Below are 21506 nucleotides of genomic sequence, written 5' to 3' on the forward strand. Positions count from 1 at the left end.
CATGGTGAAACCTCATCTCTGCTGAAAATACAAAATTAGCTGGATGTGGTGGTGTGTGCCTGTAATCCCAGCTACTTGGGAGGCTGAGGCAGGAGAATTGCTTGAACCTGGGAGGCAGATGTTGCAGTAAGCTGAGATCACACCATTGCACTCCAGCCTGGGCAAAAAGAGCGAAACTTCGTCTCAAAAAAAAAAAAAAAAAAAGAATACAGTAGATCAGTATGTATTTGCATAGAAGGATGCCTGTGATATGTTTTCAATCAAAAAAAGAAGCTGAGGCTGGGCGTGGTGGCTCACATCTATAATCCCAGCACTTTGGGAGGCCAAGATGGGCAGATCGCTTGAGGCCAGGAGTTCGAGACCAACCTGGGCAACACAGCAAAAACCCATCTCTACAAAAAAATACAAAAATTAGCCGGGTGTGGTGGCCTACACCTGTAGTCCCAGTTACTCATGAGGCTGAAGTGGGAGGATCACTTGACCCCAGGAGGTGGAGGGGTCTCGATGAGCCAGGATCATGCCACTGCACTTTAGCCTGGGTGACAAAGCAAGAACCTGTCTCAAAAATAAAATAAAATAATAAAAAAGAAGCTGGTCATGATGGCATGTGCCTGTGGTATCAGCTACTCGAGAGGCTATGGGAGGATCGTTTGAGCCCAGGAGTTTGAGACCAGCATGGGCAACATAAAGAGACCTCGTCTCTACAAAAAGAGAGAGAGAAAGTCATTGAACAACATGTACAAAGGTTAAAAAAAAAAAAAAAAAAAAGCAAACACTTATAAAAGCCAGGCAGGCAACATAAAATGGTAAGGTGGGCCAGTGTAAGACACCTGGGAATGGTGGGGGCTGGAGAGGAGGGGATCTCACTCTTCTACCAAGGGCAGCCCACTACTCAGTGTCAGTCAATCCTTCCCAGGCAGCAGGGCAAGCCCAGCGATGCCTTATTTTCCAGATTTTCAAGACTCCCGTGAAATATCCCAATTTTAAAAGCTGGCTACTAATTCAGAATATAAGAAGAAAATACTGCCGGGCGTGGTGGCTCACGCCTGTAATCCCAGCACTTTGGGGGGCTGAGGTGGGCGGATCACCTGAGGTTGGGAGTTTGAGACCAGCCTGACCAACATGGAGAAACTCTGTCTCTACTAAAAATACAAAATTAGTTGGGTGTGGTGGCACATGCCTGTAATCCCAGCTACTCAGGAGGCTGAGGCAGGAGAATCACTTGAACCCGGGAGGCAGAGGTTGCAGTGAGCCGAGATCACGCCATTGCACTCCAGCCTGGGCAACAAGAGCAAAACTTCATCTCAAAAAAAGAAAGAAAGAAAGAAAATACTATGTGAGTCAAAAAAAAAAAAAACAAAAAACATTATGGAGCCAGGCTTGGTGGCTGCCATAGCTGGGACTATATACGATGGTGGTTGAGGCGAAGGCTTGGGAGTTGGAGGCTGCAGTGAGCTATGATTGCACCACTGCACTCCAGCCTGGGTGACAGAGTGAATCCTCATCTCTAAAAATAAAATTAAATAAGAATAAATAAAAATCCAAAACCCATTATGGGCTACATTTGGACTACATACTGGCAGACTGGGGCCTGCAGTGTGTGGTAGAATTTATGAGAAAAATACACATATGAATAGAAAGGTACAAAAAATGATCTGCACCCCATGAAGCCAGTAATAATGTGTACCTTGGGGTAGAGGAGAAAGAACGAGGTTGCTGAAGGTATGGAATAGGTCTTTATCTTTTCTGTATTGTTTGTGACCTTGAACATGAAAATGTAGTTACCTATTACCTATGTACTTTCTTTCTTTAACTTTTTTTTTTTTTTTGAGATGGAATCTCGCTCTGTTGCCCAGGCTGGAGTACAGTGGCACAATCTCGACTCACTGCAACCTCTGCCTCCCAGGTTCAAGTGATTCTCCTGCCTCTGCCTCCCAAGTAGCTGGGATTACAGGAGCACACCATGATGCCCAGCTAATTTTTTTTATTTTTATTTTTAGTAGAGCTGGGGTTTCACCATGTTGGCCACTCTGGTCTTGAACTCCTGACCTCAGGTGATCCACCTGCCTCAGACTCCCGAAGTACTGGAATTACAGGCATGAGCCACCGCGCCCAGCCTACCTATGTACTTTAAAAAGAAGAAAAGTGCCCCCTTAATTAGAATACCAAACATTATTAGTCCTGTGGCCCTCTAGGTTGGGCAATATTAGAATTCTCTGCTTTGGATTGCAAGCCTTCAAAACGCAAAGTTTATATTTCAAAATTGCTTTTTAAAAAAATTCATAGTAATGTTTTCCTTATTTGGGGAATGCTGATTTTCAAAGAATGGAAACTCACTCAGAATAGCACCAGAACAAAAGAGGGATTTGGTGGGAAGGTATAGGGTGGTTTTGTAGCATCCAGGGCATGAATTGAAACCAGGCGCACAAGGAACAAGAACCCCAAGGGTGGAAGCCACGTGGCCTCAGAGCCAGTCTTCTTGTCTTCTCCTGTCAGCTTTCTGCTGTTTGTTTCTGCAGTTTATTCTTCTGCTTGGTATGCCCACTTCCTAGTTCATTACACATGGCCCTATGGCACCCTCAATCACACGGTTGCCATGACCTCAAAAGTCCTGCACACTTGGGTAGGAGTCTCTGAAATCCCACGTCCATATTCCTGGGAAAGAGAATCTGACTGTGGCCACTGAGTTTATGATCTAGATCAAATGTCCTCTCCCCATCCAACCATTGGACGAGAGGAAAGTGGGATCCTATGGTTGGTGCAAACCGGTCCCAGGGACCCTCTCCAGCAGGAAAGGGCGTTTCTGAGAGATGGAGGATGCAGCCTGGGGAGGGGCCTCAAAAGGAATCCACAGATGCAGCTATTATACAAGTTCCATGTTTACAGGCACTTGTGAATGCTGAATCGGATAGAACACATTTGTTCATAAGGGAGGTAGCAGAGCAAAGTGGCAGAGATATGGGACTTCAGTAGGATAACTAACCATCCCAGTTTGCCTAGGACTGAAAGAGGTTGTAAAATTGAAAGGATACAGCCTTTCATGTAAAATTGAAAGGACGCAGCCTTTCAATTTTAAAATTGGGACAGTTTTTAAAGATTTCCCAGCATGTGAGACTTTCATTGCAAAAACCAGGAAAGTCTCATGCAAACCATGATGAGTTGGTCCCCTTAGATTTTGGAGCTGGATCTAGTTATGAATCCTGGCTCAGCCGCTGAAGCTGTGTGACCCTGAGCAAGTCACTTTACTTCTTATACCTCAGTTTTCTCCTTGCAAAATGAGAATAATAATAGTTCCCACATCACAGAGTAAGATAAGCACCCGTGAGCACTCAGTAGAAATTAGGCAATTAGGTAATGTCTACGAAAACAGTCAAACTCTGTAACATATTTGAAGAAACTTATTCTGAGCCAAATATAAGTGACCATGGCCCATGACAGAGCCCTCAGGAGGTCCTGAGAACATGTACCCAAGGTGGTCAAGGTGCAGCTTGGTTTTATACATTTTAGGGAGACGTGAGACTTCAATCAAATACATTTAAGAAATACATTGGTTCGGTTCAGAAAGGTGGGACAACTGGAAGCGGGGCATGGGTTCCAGGTTATAGGTGGGTTTAAAAATTATCTGGTTGACAATTGGTTGAGTTTATCTAAAGATCTGGGATCAGTAGAAAAAAAAGGCCTGGATTTCCTTTCTGGAGACCGGAAAGGATTGCAGAGACCAAAGTTCTTATTTGCAGAGGAAGCCTTCAGAGAGAATACGTTGTAAAATGTTTCTTATCAGACTTCATGTCTGTGTTGATGTCAATGCCAGCAAGGTATAATGACGCATGTCTGAACCCCACTTCCCTTCATGGCTGAACCAGTTTCTCAGGTTAAATTTTTTTTTTTTTTTTTTTTTTTTTAGATGAAGTCTTGCTTTGTCACCTGGGCTGCAGTGCAATGGCACAATCTCAGCTCACTGCAGGCTCCACCTCCCAGGTTCAAGTGACTATCCTGCCTTAGTCTCCTGAGTAGCTGGGACTACAGGCACCCACCAGAACGCCTGGCTAATTTTTTGTATTTTTAGTAGACACGGGGTTTCACCATGTTGGCCAGGCTGGTCTCGAACTTCTGGCCTCAGGTGATCCACCTGCCTTGGGCTCCCAAAGTCCTGGGATTCAGGCAGGAGCCACCGCGCCCAGCCTCAGGTTAAATTTTAAAAGAGCCCTACCCAAGAAAGTACATGGTTGATGGGGGCCTTAGAATTTTATTTTTGGTTTACAGTAATAATATATATGGCTAAAAAATTGTCTACAATCAATAATAATTTAATGGTACATTTAAAAATAACTAAAAGAGGGCTGGGTGCAGTGGCTCACGCCTGTAATCCCAGCACTTTGGGAGGCCGAGGCAGGAGTATCACTTGAGCCCAGGAGTTTGAGACCAGCCTGGTCAACATAGTGAGAGCCTGTCTCAGTTTTAGAAAATAATAATAAATAACTAAAAGAGTATATAATTGGATTGTCTGTAACACAACGGCTTTTGAGGGGATGAATACCCCATTTTCCATGATGTGATTATTACGCATTGCATGCCTGTATCAAAACATCTCAGGTACCCCATAAATATATAAACCTACTATGAACCCACAAAAATTAAAAATAAAAGTAAAATTTCAGGCCAGGCATGGTGGCTCACACCTGTAATCCTAGCACTTTGGGAGGCCAAGGCGGGCGGATCACCTGAGGTCAGAAGTTCGAGACCAGCCTGGCCAACATGGCGAAACCCCGGCTCTACTAAAAATACAAAAATTAGCTGGGCATGGTGGTGCACACCTGTAATCCCAGCTAACTCAGGAGGCTGAGGAAGGAGAATTGCTTGAACCCGGGAGGTGGAGGTTGCAGTGAGCCGAGATTGTGCTACTGCACTCCAGCCTGCACGTCAGGAATGAGACTTCATCTCAAAAAATAAAATACAATAAAATAAAATTTCAAAATTGGAAGCAAAACAGTGAAAAGTAAGACTCACTCCCACCTCTGTCGCTCAGGCCACAGGTCCCCAGTTCCCTTCTCCAGAGTAACTACTTAGCAGTTTCTTACGTATCCTTCCAGATAGTCTGTGAATTATAGAAAGGTATATACAGATCTTTTTTTTTCTTTTTCTTTTTTTTTTTTTTTTGAGATGGAGTTTTGCTCTCATTGCCCAGGCTAGAGTGCAGTGGCACGATTTTGGCTCACTGCAACCTCCACCTCCCAGGTTCAAGTGATTCTCCTGCCTTGGCCTCCTGAATAGCTGGGATTACAGGCACCCAACACCACACCCAGCTAATTTTTTGTAATTTTAGTAGAAACTGGGTTTCATCATGTTGGCCAGGCTGGTCTTGAACTCCTGACCTCAGGCGATCTACCCATCTTGGCCTCCCAAAGTGCTGGGGTTACAGGCGTGAGCCACCGCACCCAGCCAACCTCATTATTTTTAATGGCTACATACTGTTTCATGGCCTTGGAATCATAATTCATTTAGACTGTCTCCTACTGATTGACATTTAGGTTGTTTCTATTTATTATTATTATTATTATTTTAAGAGATGGGGGCCTCACTATGTTACTCAGGCTGGAGTGCAGTGGCTATTCACAGGTGACATCATAGTGTACTATAGCCTTGAACTCCTGGGCTCAAGGGACTCTTCCATCTCAGCCTTCTGAATAGCTGGGGCTACAGATGTGTGCCACCATGTCTGGCTGTTCCACTCTTTTGTTACTACAAACATTATGACAAACAATGTAATATTATCTTGTATATACAACTTTGTGTACATTCATAAGTATCTCTAGGATAAATTCTTAGAAGTGGAAATGCTAGGTCAAAGGAGCTATTATCACCATTCATTGTTATTATTATAATTAATCTCTAAGAAGTCAGATGTTGGATCTACTTCCTTCTAAAGGCAAATAGTAGCTGTTACATCTGAGCATAAAGAGATCTTCTATATCAACTGCCTTTTGTGAGTAAAAAATTATTAAGTCCTGATACTGACATCTTGGAAAATTCCAGAATGCTTCTTCTACCTCTCCTCTCTTTTCATACCCTTTCTCTTTTCCCTGTTTACATTGGCACATGACCGCATTCCCACAAAATGTGTCAGTTGAGTTGGTGTCTTAGCCTGGGTTCCTTAGAAAACAGAGCCTGAGGCAAAGCTTTATGAGAGTATAGAATCCCAGGGAGGCATGAGTGAAGGGAAAAGGGGAACAAGTCAAACAACGAGGACGAGTCAACATAAGAGCATGCATGATGGTGCTGACCACAACTTAGGCAAGCACAACTGCTTCCTCACTCTTAGAAGAAGCAACTGAGCTCGCATAGGGGAAGCAAGTCTCTGAGAAGCCAGAGTAAGCCACTGCATCTCTGCACACTCTGTGCAGTCACAGGAAGAGGCCCAGGTGGGGAGGGGGTAAGAAAGGGAATATGTTTATCTATAGGCTGCCATCTCCTATTGGTCGAAGTTTGCCCCTCAGGGTGTCAACTCCTTTTAGCTTATGAGTTGAGCCGCCCGACTCCTCCAGCAGCCATGGAGAAAGCCAGAACCCAAGACAGCAGTGTCAGCCTCTATGGCCAAGCATCAACCTGGAGGGTAAGCCACTGCGCATCCATGGGATTTGAGATGGTCCACGGGGTCTCTCATATCAATAGCAACAGGAAACCCACATGGCAGGAGGATAGGAGCAGAGATGCTGGTGCAAGGCCAGGTGCTGTGGTGTCACACCCTCACGTGACATGAGGAACCTGGAGTAGCCACCACAGAGCAAGTCATTGTTAGAGTTCTGGCCAGAAAGCAAGGCAAGTGCAGGATTTGTAACGGCATGTAAAGTGAATCTGGTACGGGGCCAGGTTTGATGGCTCATGCCCATAATCCCAGCACTTTGAGAAGCCGAGGCAGGAGGATCACTTGAGCCCAGGAGTTCGAGACCAGTCTGGGCAACATAGAGAGACCCCTGTCTTTATAAAAAAATTTCTTAAAAATTAGCTGGGTGTGGTGGTGCATATCTGTAGCCCCAGCCACTCTAGGGGCTGAGGTGGGAGGATCATTTGAGCCCCAAACATTGAGGCTGCAGTGAGCTATAATCATGCCTTTGCACTTCAGCCTGGGTGACAGGGCAAGACCCTGTCTCAAAATAAATAATAAATAAATAAATAAAACAGAAAACAACAAAAAAACCAGTCTGGTACAGGTGGGAACACTGGCACATTGCACACTGCACTCATTCTGAGATGTACATTTTATTACCTTTTTTTTTGAGTTGGAGTCTCGCTCTGTCGGCGAGCCTGGAGTACAGTCATGTGATCTCATCTCACTGCAACCTCTGCCTGCCTGGTTCAAGTGATTCTCCCACCTCAGCCTCCTGAGTAGCTGGGATTACAAGCGCCCGCCACTATGCCCGGCTAATTTTTGTATTTTTAGTAGAGGCAGGGTTTCACCATGTTAGCCAGGCTGGTTTCGAACTCTTGACCTCAGGTGATCCGCCCATCTCGGCCTCCCAAAGTGCTGGGATTACAGGCGTGAGCCACCATGCCCAGCCATTTTATTACCTTTTAACATCATTGAAATCACGATTTATCTCACAATTGACAGAATGTCAGAGGTTAATTGGCAGTTTTGTTCCCTTTCTTGGTGGTACATAAGTGGCCTTCTAGATGATATAAGGTAATGTATTTAGGCTGATGTGTACCAACGTGTCTCTTGATATCCTTGGCCCAGAAATGTTCTCACAAAAGAGGCACTGCCCATCTTCTATGAGAAAGACCCACAATGAGGAAGAGCAATTGGCAAATTCATAAGCCAGGGACGTTGCATTCCCATTGTCTATAACAAGCATTCATTACAATTACCATTAATATGACTATTTGTTGCTTATAGATATTGGTGTTGAAATGTTTGCTAACGTCAAGCCCAGGCTGTGAAACAAAAGTTCATTCATGTGTTCATGATGAGCAATGGCTTTGGTTAGGTCAGAACTCAATGCTAAAAATCAATACCTCATTAGTCTTGATAAAGGAAGTGTAATGGAATGTTTCAGCAGAGCCCAGGCTGGGAATCAGTTGGTTGTATTTCGATCTGATGGGTCATGATGCTTTTGTGGATTTGTTTGCATGAATCATTATGTTCATAAATATGGTTAAGTTACAGAAGCAAGTTACTAAATAATATCAACAGCATGAGTTCATTATTGCTTGTTTGAAAAAAAAAGTGTGTATATGTATGAGTGTGTTTAACCAGTATGTTCCAGGTTCATGTCTACATTGATATCTTAAATCACTGTGCTCTAAAATGTAGACTTTGGTGTCTAAATCTTCACTACTCAAGGTGTTGTCCTTGAACCAGCAGTATCTCAAGCAACACCTGGGAAGTTACTAGAAATGCACAATCTCAAGCCCCATCCTAGACCGGCTGAATCGGAATATGGATTTAAAAATGCAAGCTCCCACATTAACTGACGAATGGATGAACAAAAATGGTACATTCAGCTGGGTGTAGTGGCTCATCCTTGTGGTCCCAGCTACTCCAGAGATGGAGGCAGGAGGATCGCCTGACCCCAGAAGTTTGAGACCAGTCTGGGTAACATGGTGAGGCCTCAGCTCTACTAAAAAAATGCGAAAATTAGCCAGGTGTGGTGGCGTATGCCTCTGGAGTCCCACCTACTTGGGAGGTTGAGGTGGGAGGATCACTTGAGCCCTGGAGGTTGAAACTGTACATGCTACAACATGGAGAAACCTTGAAAGAAGCCAGACACAAAAGGCCACATGTTGTGTGATTTCATTTGTGTAAAATGTCCAGAATAGGCAAAACTGTAGAGACAGAAAGTAGAGTAGTGTTTGCCAGGGGCTGGGAGAAGGGGGTAATTGGGAGGCACTGATAATGGGTACAGAGTTTCCTTTTGGGGTGATGGAAGTGTTGTGGAATTAGATGCTGGTGATGATTGCACAACATTAGGAATAAATTTAAAGACACTGGGCTGGGCATGGTGGCTTACACTTGTAATCCCAGCACTTTGGGAGGCCGAGGCAGGTGGATCACTTGAGGTCATGAGTTCGAGACCAGCCTGGCCAACATGGTGAGACTCTGTTCCTACCAAAAATACAAAAATTAGCCGGGCATCGTGGCACCTGCCTGTAATCCCAGCTACTCCGGAGGCTGAGGCAGGAGAATCGCTTGAACCCGGGCAGCAGAGGTTGCAGTGAGCCAAGATTGTGCCATTGCACTCTAGCCTGGGCGACGGAGTGAGACTCCACCTCAAAAAATAATAATAATAAATAACACACTGAACTGTACACTTCAAAAATGTGAATTTTATCTTGTGAATTTTTTCTCAAAAAAATTAAAAAACAAAACCAACTTAGCATATTGCCTGCAAACTTTTAAAAATAGCATATTGCTTTCTTTCCTTCCCACAAAGGAGGAAAAGAAAATGCTGTGAAAGTCATCATATTCCAAAAAATTGCCATATGATATTTAATGTTCCCTGACCACTAAAAAAATACTGTGGATTTATTTTGGATCACCTATGTAAGTGTAATGTACAAGGTTTCCTGAAAATACAATGCTGCTGCTAACGTCATTAAAAGTAAAAATGATGAAAGTAATAAAAGGCGTTTAAAAGTTTTTTTTTTTTTTTTTTTAAATGCAAGCTCCCCAGGTGTTTGAGAAGCAATTTGAGAAACACCATCTCCTTAACTACATGGCCTCAGTGTTCTTTCTCACTCTCATTCGGAAAATCCTTCCCTTTTCGTTTGGGAATCTCTACAGGTGGCACTATTTCGCACATTAAGTACATCCCCTGCAGCCTCCACCTGCAGCCTCCTCCACCTCCTGGCTGCCTGCACTGCAGCAGCCCTGCTTAGGGGCGTGGCGCTACCATGGGGAACCACAGTCAGCAACTGATTAGGACATGGTGTCACCTGGGACCAAGGTCTCACTCCTCTGTTCTCAGTTGCTGTTATGGGCTGGCAGAAGAAACCAGCTGACACCAGACTGTTCACCAAAGTGTCCTCCTCTCTGCCTCCCTAGGCACCTCTGTACCAAAAATCTCCCCTCTCTTTAAACATAAAAGGGTTTACATTACAGGTTCATGCCTGTAATTCCTGTGCCATGGGAGGCTGAGGCAGGAGGATCGCTTGAGCTCGGGAGTTGAAGGCTGCAACGAGCCGTGATCAGTTTAAAAAGAAAAAAAACACCAGATGTCAACACACATAGAGGATCCAAATGGAGTAGGGAAAGAAAGGAAGGAGTCTCTCCCTCTCTCCAGAGATGTCTGAACTCTAGCTTCTGCTCAGAGAAAATTTTCTATTGCACAGACTTGAAAGATATGTAACAATCTTTTTTTTCTTGAGATGGAGTCTCACTCTGTCACCTAGGCTGGAATGCAGTGGCAAGATCCCAGCTCACTGCAAACCTCCATCTGCCAGGTTCAAGCAATTCTCTTGCCTCAGCCTCCCGAGTAGCTGGGATTACAGGTGTGTGCCACCACACTAGGCTAATTTTTGTATTTTTATTTATTTATTTATTTATTTATTTATTATTTTTATTTTTTATTGATCATTCTTGGGTGTTTCTCGCAGAGGGGGATTTGGCAGGGTCACAGGACAATAGTGGAGGGAAGGTCAGCAGATAAACAAGTGAACAAAGGTCTCTGGTTTTCCTAGGCAGAGGACCCTGCGGCCTTCCGCAGTGTTTGTGTCCCTGGGTACTTGAGATTAGGGAGTGGTGATGACTCTTAACGACCATGCTGCCTTCAAGCATCTGTTTAACAAAGCACATCTTGCACCGCCCTTAATCCATTCAACCCTGAGTGGATACAGCACATGTTTCAGAGAGCACAGGGTTGGGGGTAAGGTCACAGATCAACAGCATCCCAAGGCAGAAGAATTTTTCTTAGTACAGAACAAAGTGAAAAGTCTCCCATGTCTACCTCTTTCTACACAGACACGGCAACCATCCGATTTCTCAATCTTTTCCCCACCTTTCCCCCCTTTCTATTCCACAAAACCGCCATTGCCTTCATGGCTCGTTCTCAGTGAGCTGTTGGGTACACCTCCCAGATGGGGTGGTGGCCGGGCAGAGGGGCTCCTCACTTCCCAGTAGGGGCGGCCGGGCAGAGGCGCCCCTCACCTCCCGGACGGGGCGGCTGGCCGGGCGGGGGGCTGATCCCCCCACCTCCCTCCCGGACAGGGCGACTGGCCGGGCGGGGGGCTGACCCCCCACCTCCCTCCCGGACGAGGTGGCTGCCGGGGGGAGACGCTCCTCACTTCCCAGACGGGGTGGCTGCTGGGCAGAGGGGCTCCTCACTTCTCAGACGGGGCGGTTGCCAGGCAGAGGGTCTCCTCACTTCTCAGACGGGGCGGCCGGGCAGAGACGCTCCTCACATCCCGGACGGGGCGGCAGGGCAGAGGTGCTCCCCACATCTCAGACTATGGGCGGCCGGGCAGAGAAGCTCCTCACTTCCCAGATGTGATGGCGGCTGGGAAGAGGCGCTCCTCACTTCCTAGATGGGATGGCGGCCGGGCAGAGAGGCTCCTCACTTTCCAGACTGGGCAGCCAGGCAGAGGGGCTCCTCACATCCCAGACGATGGGCGGCCAGGCGGAGACGCTCCTCACTTCCCAGACGGGGGGGGCGGCCGGGCAGAGGCTGCAATCTCGGCATTTTGGGAGGCCAAGGCAGGCGGCTGGGAGGTGGTTGTAGCGGGCCGAGATCACGCCACTGCACTCCAGCCTGGGCACCATTGAGCACCGAGTGAACGAGACTCCGTCTGCAATCCCGGCACCTCGGGAGGCCGAGGCTGGCCGATCACTCGCGGTTAGGAGCTGGAGACCAGCCCGGCCGACACAGCGAAACCTCGTCTCCACCAAAAAATACGAAAACCAGTCAGGCGTGGCGGCGCGCGCCTGCAATCGCAGGCACTCGGCAGGCTGAGGCAGGAGAATCAGGCAGGGAGGTTGCAGTGAGCTGAGATGGCAGCAGTACCGTCCAGCTTCGGCTCGGCATCAGAGGGAGACCGTGGAAAGAGAGGGAGAGGGAGAGCTATTTATTTATTTATTTATTTTCTTGAAACAGAGTCTCACTCTGTCTCCCAGGCTGGAGTGCAATGGCACGATCTCGGCCACTGCAACCTCCGCCTCCCGGGTTCAAGTGATTCTCCAGCCTCGGCCTCCTGAGTAGCTGGGATTACAGGCGCCCACCATCACACTTGGCTAAGTTTTTTGTATTTTTAGTAGAAATGGGGTTTCACCATGTTGGCCAGGCTGGAGTTTTTGTATTTTTAGTAGAAATGGGATTTCACCATGTTGGCCAGGCTGGTCTTGAACTTCTTACCTCAAATGATCTGCCCACCTCAGCCTCCCAAAGTGCTGGGATTACAGGGGTGAGCCACTGCACCCGGCCGTTACATAACAAAATATTAATAGTGTTTTTGTACTGGATGGTAGGAATTTTCTCTTTATGTATATTTCTAATTTTCTTTAAAAAAAGAATGTATATTATATAATCATAAAAATAAAGAAAAGTGTTTTGTTAGAGGAAATGAGAAACTCTCCATGGTGATGGAATATGTTATTTCAACATGCATCTTTATTTTTTTATTTTTATTTTTTAAATTCCTCCTACTTAGGAGGAAGGTAGGGTTTAGCAATGTGTTTTATTTATTTACTTATTTATTTTTTGAGACGGAGTCTCACTCTGTCGTCCAGGCTGGAGTGTAGTGGTGTGATCCCAGCTCACCGCAAGCTCCACCTCCCAGGTTCACGCCAATCTCCTGCCTCAGCCTCCCAAGTAGCTGGGACTACAGGCGCTTGTCACCACGTCCGGCTAATTTTTTTTTGTATTTTTAGTAGAGATGGGGTTTCACCATGTTAGCCAGGATGGTCTCAATCTCCTGACCTCGTGACCCACCCGCCTCAGCCTCCCAGAGTGCTGGGATTACAGGCGTGAGCCACCGCGTCCGGCTATTTTTTATTTTTTGAGAGGGAGTCTCACTCTGTCGCCCAAGCTGGAGTGCAGTGGCGCTATCCTGGCTCACTGCAACCTCCACCTCCTTGGTTCCAGCAATTCTCCTGCCTCAACCTCCCGAGTACCTGGGATTATGAGAGCCCACCACCACGCTGGGCTAATTTTGTTTTGTTTTGTTTTGTTTTGTTTTGAGATGAAGTCTAGCTCTGTCGCCCAGGCTGGAGTGCAGTGACGTGGTCTTGGTTCACTGCAACCTCTGCCTCCCAGGTTCAAGCGATTCTCTTGCCTCAGCCTCCTGAGTAGCTGGGATTACAGGCACCCGCCACCACGCCTGGCTAATTTTTGTATTTTTAGTAGAGACAGGGTTTCACTGTGTTGGCCATGCTGGTCTCAATTCCTCAGCTCGTGATTGCCCTGCCTTGTTCTCCCAAAGTGCTGGGATTACAAGCGTGAGCCACCGCACCTGTCCTAATTTTTGTATTTTAGTGGAGACGGGGTTTCACCATGTTGGTCAGGCGGGTCTCAAACTTCTGATCTCAAATGATCCAACTGCCTCGGCCTCCCAAAGTGCTGGGATTACAGGCATGAGCCTTCAACATGCATCTTTAAATAGAGAATTTCTGTCTTGCAAAAATTAGTGTATGAAGGTCACAAAGGCTTCCTCATACGGTTCACAGCACACAGAACAGTCTTTTTATAAAGGATGTGGGGTTGCAGAAACAGGAAACGAAGTTGGTTCCCAGATCTTGGCAGGCATAGATGGGGAGTCCCTCCAGAAATCTACTCAGGCCTCCCTCCTGCAAATGTGGGCATGCTGACCCCTGTTATCTGTAAAGAGGGAGCTCTTAAGATAACTGTCCATTATCAAACCAATTGGTGATAATCCCTGCCTCAGCCTTTTAAATCACTTAGACCTAGGCATTAAGTACTTTGTTGTGAATTTCCACCAAGGAGTTGAATTGGTTAATTATCCTGGAAGTGGTTCAGCTTCAAAGGGTTTGAGATAATTTTGCTACTTTGTTATTATTAGCAAAGATGAAAACTGCTCATTTTGTTTCTAATTTTATTCACTTTCGGGTGAATTATCTGGACTCGTTACAATGAATAATTTTAAATGGGTAATTCTAAAAATTAATGTGTTCTTTAAGGAAGATTTAAAATACAGATAAGAAAAATGTATTTCTGTACTGTATTTATGTACATATATGTGTATATGTGTGTACATATGCATGAAACAGAAATGATGGTGCATTAGTGGGAAATGTTTGAATTACAAGTGCCTGGACTTTACCATTCAAACTATCTTAGGCAAGAAGGGAATATTTATTGACTCATAAAACAAACATAAGGAAAATTCAGAGTTATTTCTGGCCTTAGTGACCCAGGACTCAAAATGCTCTAAAAAGTTTTCCAGCTTCTGCCCTCTGCTTCCCTCTCTCTGCCTTCGTCTCATTCTCTCGGAATGCGGTTCAGCTGGCAGGAAATATGGCTGCCATGGCCTACAGACTCACGTCTTCCCATCTTTACTTCCGGAAAGCAACAGGTCCTTTTCCTTTGGTTCCAGCTTACAAAGTCCCAGGAAAGGTCCCTGATAGGCTCAGCATGAGTCATCTGTGCTCTTCTTGACAAATCATCTTGGGCAAGATAGCACAGTTCTGCGGTAGTCTCAGTTTGGGTTGAGTGCTCACCTCCAAACCAGACCCTGTGATGGAGAGGAGGGATCAGGTAAGCAGATGGCAGCTCCCATCTGAACTATGCATGGGGTGCTCTTCTGTAAAGAAAAATCAGTTGCTGTTTCCCCTAGAAGGATAGTGTGCTGGTAGACAAGTGACAGATATTCACCAGATGCAAATGGAATCGTATTTCACATGTGTTTTGCCACACACTTTGTTACATCTTTCATTTGTCTATGTTCATGACATAATTTCAGTGATAATAACATTTAATGGCAGAGCAATATTCTATTCCGGAATACAGCCATGATGACTGGAAGTGACCATGAGGACAAGAGCCACCCATCAAGGTTGACAGAGCAGGAAGACAGAGAACACCCAGGTCCTTGACAGCATCCTGGAGTTACTTTACTAGCCAAGTATTACCAATCTCTAGACTTTTTTTTTTTTTTTTTTTGAGACAGAGTCTCTCTCTGTCATCCAGACTGGAGTGCAGTGGTACAATCTTGGCTCACTGCAATCTCTAACTCCCAGGCTCAAGCGATTCTTGTGCCTCAGCCTCCTGAGTAGCTTGGATTACAGGCATGCACCAATATGGCCAGCTAACTTTTTTGTATTTTTAGTAGAGACAGTGTTTTGCCATGTTGGCCAGGTTGGTCTCAATCTCCTGGCCTCAAGTGACCCACCCACTTCGGCCTCCCAGATTGCTGGGATTACAGGTGTGAGCCACTGCAACCAGCCTTTTTAGACTTCTTGATACATGAGAAAAATAATCCCTGATTTGGATAAACCACAGTAGTCAGGGTTCTCTTGCATATGGACAAGTGCAGTTCCTAATAAATACACTTCTTGACAGCCTTCCATGATTAAAGGTAGGCCAGGGAAATTAACATCAATGGGAAAGGTAGGGAAGGGTAATAATAGGAAACCCAGAGAGGTTGAGGGGAAGCTGAAATAAAGGAACTTGTAGCCTACTTCTTTTTTGAAGTGTTGAAGAAAACTGACCCATAGAGCATCCTGGAGCCAACATTCTGTGGTTGCAACAGAGTAGAACTGGCAGTCATAGCTGAATTGAGTAGCAAGAAGGTAAGAGGTAGTACCCAAGACTTTGATCCTATGTAGCATGAAGGGTTGCAGAAGTCTCTAAGGCTCCTAGTTTGAGTAATGGGATCGTCTCCCCAGTTCCCCATACATAGAGATCTTTACTGTAAGTTTCCTTAAAGAGCTGTCATAGGAGCATGATGGAGTACATCACAAGGACAATATCCTAAAGTCCTCTGTAGTCCCTGTGGTAGTCAGCCTCCAAGGTGGCCCACTATGATGCTTAATTTTAGGTGTCAGCTGGGTGTGGTGGTTCAAGCCTGTAATCCCAGCACTTTGGGAGACTGAGGCAGGGGGCTCACTTGAGCCCAGGAGTTCAAGACCAGCCTCAGCAACATAGCAAGACCCCCTCTCTACAAAAAATTTTAAAATTAGCCAAGTGCAGTAGCACATGCCTGTAGTCCTAGCTGCTTGGGAGGCTGAGGTGGGAGGATCACTTGAACCTGGGAGTTTGAGGCTGCAATGAACTATGATCACACCACTGCATGGAAGCCTGGGTAAGAGAGTGAGACCCTGTCTCTAAAAAAAAAGTTTTAGGTGTCAACTTGACTAGATTAAGGAATACCCAGATAGCTGAGAAAGGTTTATAGTTATGTCTGTAAGTGTGTTTGGAACAGACTGGCATTTAAATCAGTAGACTGATAAGGAATATCTGCCCTCACCCAGGGTGGATGGTAGCATCCACTCAGCTGAGGGCCCAGATAGTGCAAAAGGGCAGAGGAAAGGCGAATTTTCTCTCTCTCTCTTCTGAGCTGGGACACCCTTCTCTTGATGTTAGACATCAGAACTCCAGGTTCTTCAGCCTTCAGACTTCAGGACTTGCACCAGCGGCCCCTCAAGTTCTTGGGCCTTTGAACTTAAACTGACTCACACTACTGGCTTCCCTGGTTCTCTATATCTATATATCCTATTGGTTCTTTCTCTCTGGAGAACCCAGACTAATACACTCACTGTGATCCTTGCCTCCAAGTATTCATACCTTTGTGTAGTCCCCTCCCACACTGTACCAGGGTTGGTCTGTGTGACCAAAGGAGTATGGCAGAAATGATGGTCTATCACTTCCAAGGTTAGATTGCAGCTTCTGCTTCTTTCTCTCAATCAGTCACCCTGGGGAAGCCAGCTGACACGTTGTGAGGAGAAGCTACATGTGAGGAAACAGTCACATGACGGAGCTTGGGAGCAAGCTGATCGTCCAGCCCCAGTCAATCCTACAGATAACTGTAGTCCTAGCCAGTGTCTCGACTGCAACCTTGTGAGAGACCTTCAATTAGAGATACTCACCTAGGCTGTTCCAGATTCCTAATCAACAGAAATAAAATAATTTTTTTTGAGACAGGGTTTCACTCTGTCTTCCAGGCCAGAGTGCAGTGGTGCCATCCTGGCTCACTGCAGCCTCAATCTCCCCAGGCTCAAGTGATCCTCTTACCTCAGCTTCCCAGGTAGCTGAGACTACACGTACGCATCACCAAACCCAGCTGTTTTTTTTATTTTTAGTAGAGACGAGGCCTTGCCATGTTGCCCAGGCTGGTCTTGAACTCCTGGGCTCAAGCAATCCTCCTGCCTCAGCTTCCCAAAGTGCTGGGATTACAGGCATAAGCCACTGCACCTGGCAAATGTTTTGTTTTGTTTTTTAAGGTAAGCAATTATTTTATTTCCTTGGTGAAGGGGTGGCCTGCCCCTTCACACCTGTGGGTATTTCTAGTCGGGTGGGACAAGAGACTGAGAAAACAAATAAGACACAGAGACAAAGTACAGAGAAACAACAGTGGGCCCAGGGCACCGGCACTCAGCACACCAAGGACCTGCACTGGCACCGGCCTCTGAGTTCCCTCAGTTTTTATTGATTATTATTTTCATTATTTCAGCAAAAAGGAATGTAGTAGGAGAGCAGGGTGATAATAAGGAGAAGGTCAGCAAAAAACATGTGAGCAAAGGAATCTATGTCATAATTAAGTTCAAGGGAGTGTACTATGACTGGACATGCACGTAAGCCAGATTTATGTTTCTCTCCACCCAAACATCTCAGCGGAGTAAAGAATAACAAGGCAGCATTACTGCAAACATATCTCGCCTCCCACCATAGGGCGGTTTTTCTCCTATCTCAGAATTGAACAAATGTACAATCGGGTTTTATACTGAGACATTCAGTTCCCAGGGGCAGGCAGGAGACAGTGGCCTTCCTCTATCTCAACTGCAAGAGGCTTTCCTCTTTTATTAATCCACCTCAGTACAGACCCTTTACGGGTGTCGGGCTGGGGGACAGTCAGGTCTTTCTCATCCCACGAGGCCATATTTAAGACTATCACATGGGGAGAAACCTTGGACAATACCCCGCTTTCAAGGGCAGAGGTCCCTGCGGCTTTCCACAGTACATTGTGCCCATGGCTTATTGAGACTAGAGAATGGCAATGACTTTCACCAAAGTATACTGCTTGTAAACATGTTGTTAACAAGGCACGTCCTGCACAGCCCTGGATCACTTAAACCTTGATTTTATACAACACATGTTTTTGTGAGCTCCAAGTTGGGTCAAAGTGGTTGGGTCAAAGTGGCTGGGGCAAAGCTACAAATTAACAACATCTCAGCAAAGCAATTGTTTAAAGTACAGGTCTTTTTCAAAATGGAGTCTCTTATGTCTTTCCTTTCTACATAGACACAGTAACAGTCTGATCTCTCTTTCTTTTCCCTTCACTTGGCCTGACAGCATTAACTTCATTACACAAGAACTTGCAGCTGACAGAACTGACACACAGATTTCCCCCAAGAGGAAGAACCCTTTTCATTTGCAGAGATGAATTGAAATGTCATGTCTGAGTGCAATTCCTGCTCCCCACTCCCACCCCACAAAATCCTATAAGTGATAATAAATCAATAAAATCCCCATGATTTACTAAAAGTCATCCCTGCAAACCTTTCTAACTAGCAGCTGCAGTGGATAACCAAGGAGGGAAGCAGCTGGCCATCACATAGCATTCCTGTGAGTGTGAGACTGAAGGGACAGCAGCATGGGAGCGAGAATCCTGAATGAGTGAGAGGTATAGATAATCTACCTTACTTCATACCTGCCCCTTCCCTACATAAGACATCTCTGTCCTGATACATGGAAAATACTAGAGGAGATGGTAGAAGTGGTTTTAGTCTGCAATTGGAAATGCCTGAAGCTTATTAAATACCAAGGTAGGGGTGAGATGAGGAGCACCAGAGAGAAAGAACAGGTTAGACAGATGCTCAACTCACTCTGTCAATTCCAGTTTAATGCTATTTAATAACAAAATTATTTTCTTAATCATAACCACCCTCATGCCTAACCCCTATTTTCCAAAGATAAGAGATCCCTGTCTAAATTCCTGGGTTGGTGTCTACTGCCGCCACTGGGGTGGCACTGTGATGTTTGTGAGTGAGATTACAACTGGGATGGGAGAAAAGAAGTGTGGGACACGGAAGATCGGGGGCCACGATGCATCAATTACAGTGGGTCTCTTTTCGTCCCCAGGTATGGCCCACTACCACAAGTCCCCTTTCCCTACCTGTCTTGTGCAACTGTCAAAAACAGAATCTCTGCCCAAAGAGAAGGGAGCACAGGGAGTTGCTGCTGGACTGCCATCATCTCTGACCCCAACTTGTCCACCTCCTGAGCAACCCTTCTATGAAACTGCACAAAAATTAAATCTCAGGAATGCCATAAAATTACATCATCCCCATTCCTCTATCAAAGCCAATCCAACAGCTCTGTCCTGACATGCTTTCTCCCTGGGCCAAGGAAGCAACAAAAAATATCAGTTGAGCATGTGAAAATGTGTTGACAGTGTGTGCGGTGTAAAGTTTCTATATGTCTTCACCTTCTGTCTCCTCGCGGTGGAGAAGCCCTCCACCCTCCTCGTGCCCTCTCTTTCCCCAAGTCACACACACACCCCTCCCCTACCCCTAAGTCCAGGTGCTTCCATCTGCTGGGCTTCCAAACACTCATTTCCCTCTCATTACTGTAGGCCACATACAGAAAATCATCTTCCTCATGACTGTCCTCATATAGTTGGCCCATGGTAGCACTAGTGGGAGGGATAGTGTTGTTGACAAAGAAGAATAAGGCGTCCTCAGGTCTCAGGTGGATTCTCTTCCGGATTAAAAAGTAGAACTGGCCATCGGTAAGGTCGGAGGGCACTAGGTACTTCCTCTTGTCCAGATCAGGCACCCTTGCTTTTGGAGCCTTCTCTACAATCAAGGGGACCCTGCCCGGATATTTCTTCCGGATCTTTTCTCCTTCCTTTTTCCTATACTCAAAGGGATGGACCTCCTTGTACTGGAACTTCATGGTGAATCACAGGGCTTCCGTGATCCCCGCGCCCCGCGCAGGGCCTGCCTCCTTCGCCGCTGACCGCTGGCCGCGTCCCGCTCCCTCCGCCGACGTGTGCTTAGAATAGCTGCAGAAATGTCCGCTTCCGGGTCAACAGCGCTTGGTCCAAGTGTGCGGGAGGGCGGAAGGTAGGGTGGGAGGGGGACCTCGGGTGCGCCTGCCTGGAGGTAGAGGAGAGCCAGGTGGAGAAATACCGGCGGCTTTTCCAAACAGCTGCGAGCACAAAAACCAAATATTTGGTTTTTTAAACCAATAAATTTTGGGGTAATTTGTTACACAGCAATAGATAATGATAGACTCTCTCTTTAAAAAAATCAGTTCTGGCAGGGCGCGATGGCTCACGCCTGTAGTTCCAGCACTATGGGAGGCCAAGGCGGGTGGATCACCTGAGGTCAGGAGTTCGAGACCAGCCTGGCCAACATGGTGAAACCCCCGTCTCTACTAAAGATACAAAAAATTAGCTGGGCGTGGTGGTGCACGCCTGTAATCCTAGCTACTTGGGAGGCTGAGGCAGGAGAATCACTTGAAGCCAGGAGGCAGAGGTTGCAGTGAGCTGTGATGGTGCCATTGCACTGCAGCCTGGGCGACAGGGCAAGATTCTGTCTCAAAATAAATAAATAAATAAAATAAATTCAGTTATAGCACCAGCTGAAGTCTTTCTGTCTTTTCATGCTCCTTGAAGTCCTTTCACAGTTTTTCCTGGCTCCTCTACGCCTCCTCTCGGCCACGCCCTTTAGCACCCAACCCCTCAACAGGTCATGATCCTCTCTTCACATGGCCATTGCGGGTACATGATTGGTTTCCTGTACTGACTGCTCTTGTCGTGAGACCAAGCTTCCTTTCCCCTACTCCCCACACACCTGATCATTGTGAACAAACCGCCGAGAGAACAAGGTAAGGCAGAAGGAACAGAAGCTGGAGAAAGCGGCAGGGGATAGCTACCAGCCAGATTCTGTGACTCTTCATTCATCTCCCCACTCCAGTCCCAGACTGAAGAATAATCTTCATGATCTCCTTAATGGCAAAATGCTAGAAAGACTTACCGAGGGGTCTGAAGATGCCTTCAGTTCTCCAGGTCCTGAACTCTGTTCCAGTTACAGGAGGCCTGGCAATCCCTAGGTTTCCTGGGTGTTACTTTGTTACTGAGCTCCTCTGAGATTTCCATTTTCCTCAATTTCATCTAACTAAATCTAACTACGTCTAACTACCTCTGCTAACCAGACATTTGTTGATAGTCGACAGAGTTTCCAAAAATGAATGTAGTTATCTTGCAGATGACTATAATTGTGTAGCAAAATAACTAAGATGCCACTGGCTATATGAAAAAAAATTACTTAGGATTTTGATAACTTTTATGGTTTATTTCCCCTTTTGGTCTGTGAACTTCATGAAGGTAATGGTTAT

At 46.0% G+C, this 21506-nt stretch overlaps 1 protein-coding gene across 1 annotated transcript; it reads right to left on the reverse strand.

The window, feature by feature from the left end:
• Positions 1-19586: 19586 nt before the first annotated feature.
• On the reverse strand, positions 19587-20060 carry LOC101126737 (gamma-aminobutyric acid receptor-associated protein-like 3). Its single transcript, XM_063698745.1, has one exon. It carries the CDS (start codon positions 20058-20060, stop codon positions 19587-19589), a length of 474 nt encoding a protein of 157 aa, XP_063554815.1.
• Positions 20061-21506: the final 1446 nt, after the last annotated feature.

Source organism: Gorilla gorilla, chromosome 16 (genome assembly GCF_029281585.2).
Source record: "Gorilla gorilla gorilla isolate KB3781 chromosome 16, NHGRI_mGorGor1-v2.1_pri, whole genome shotgun sequence".
Classification (NCBI taxonomy): Eukaryota; Metazoa; Chordata; class Mammalia; order Primates; family Hominidae; genus Gorilla; species Gorilla gorilla.

Excerpts from the sequence above, each read along its gene's own strand:
- LOC101126737 (XM_063698745.1), bottom strand. The coding sequence starts at position 20,060 with ATGAAGTTCCAGTACAAGGAGGTCCATCCCTTTGAGTATAGGAAAAAG.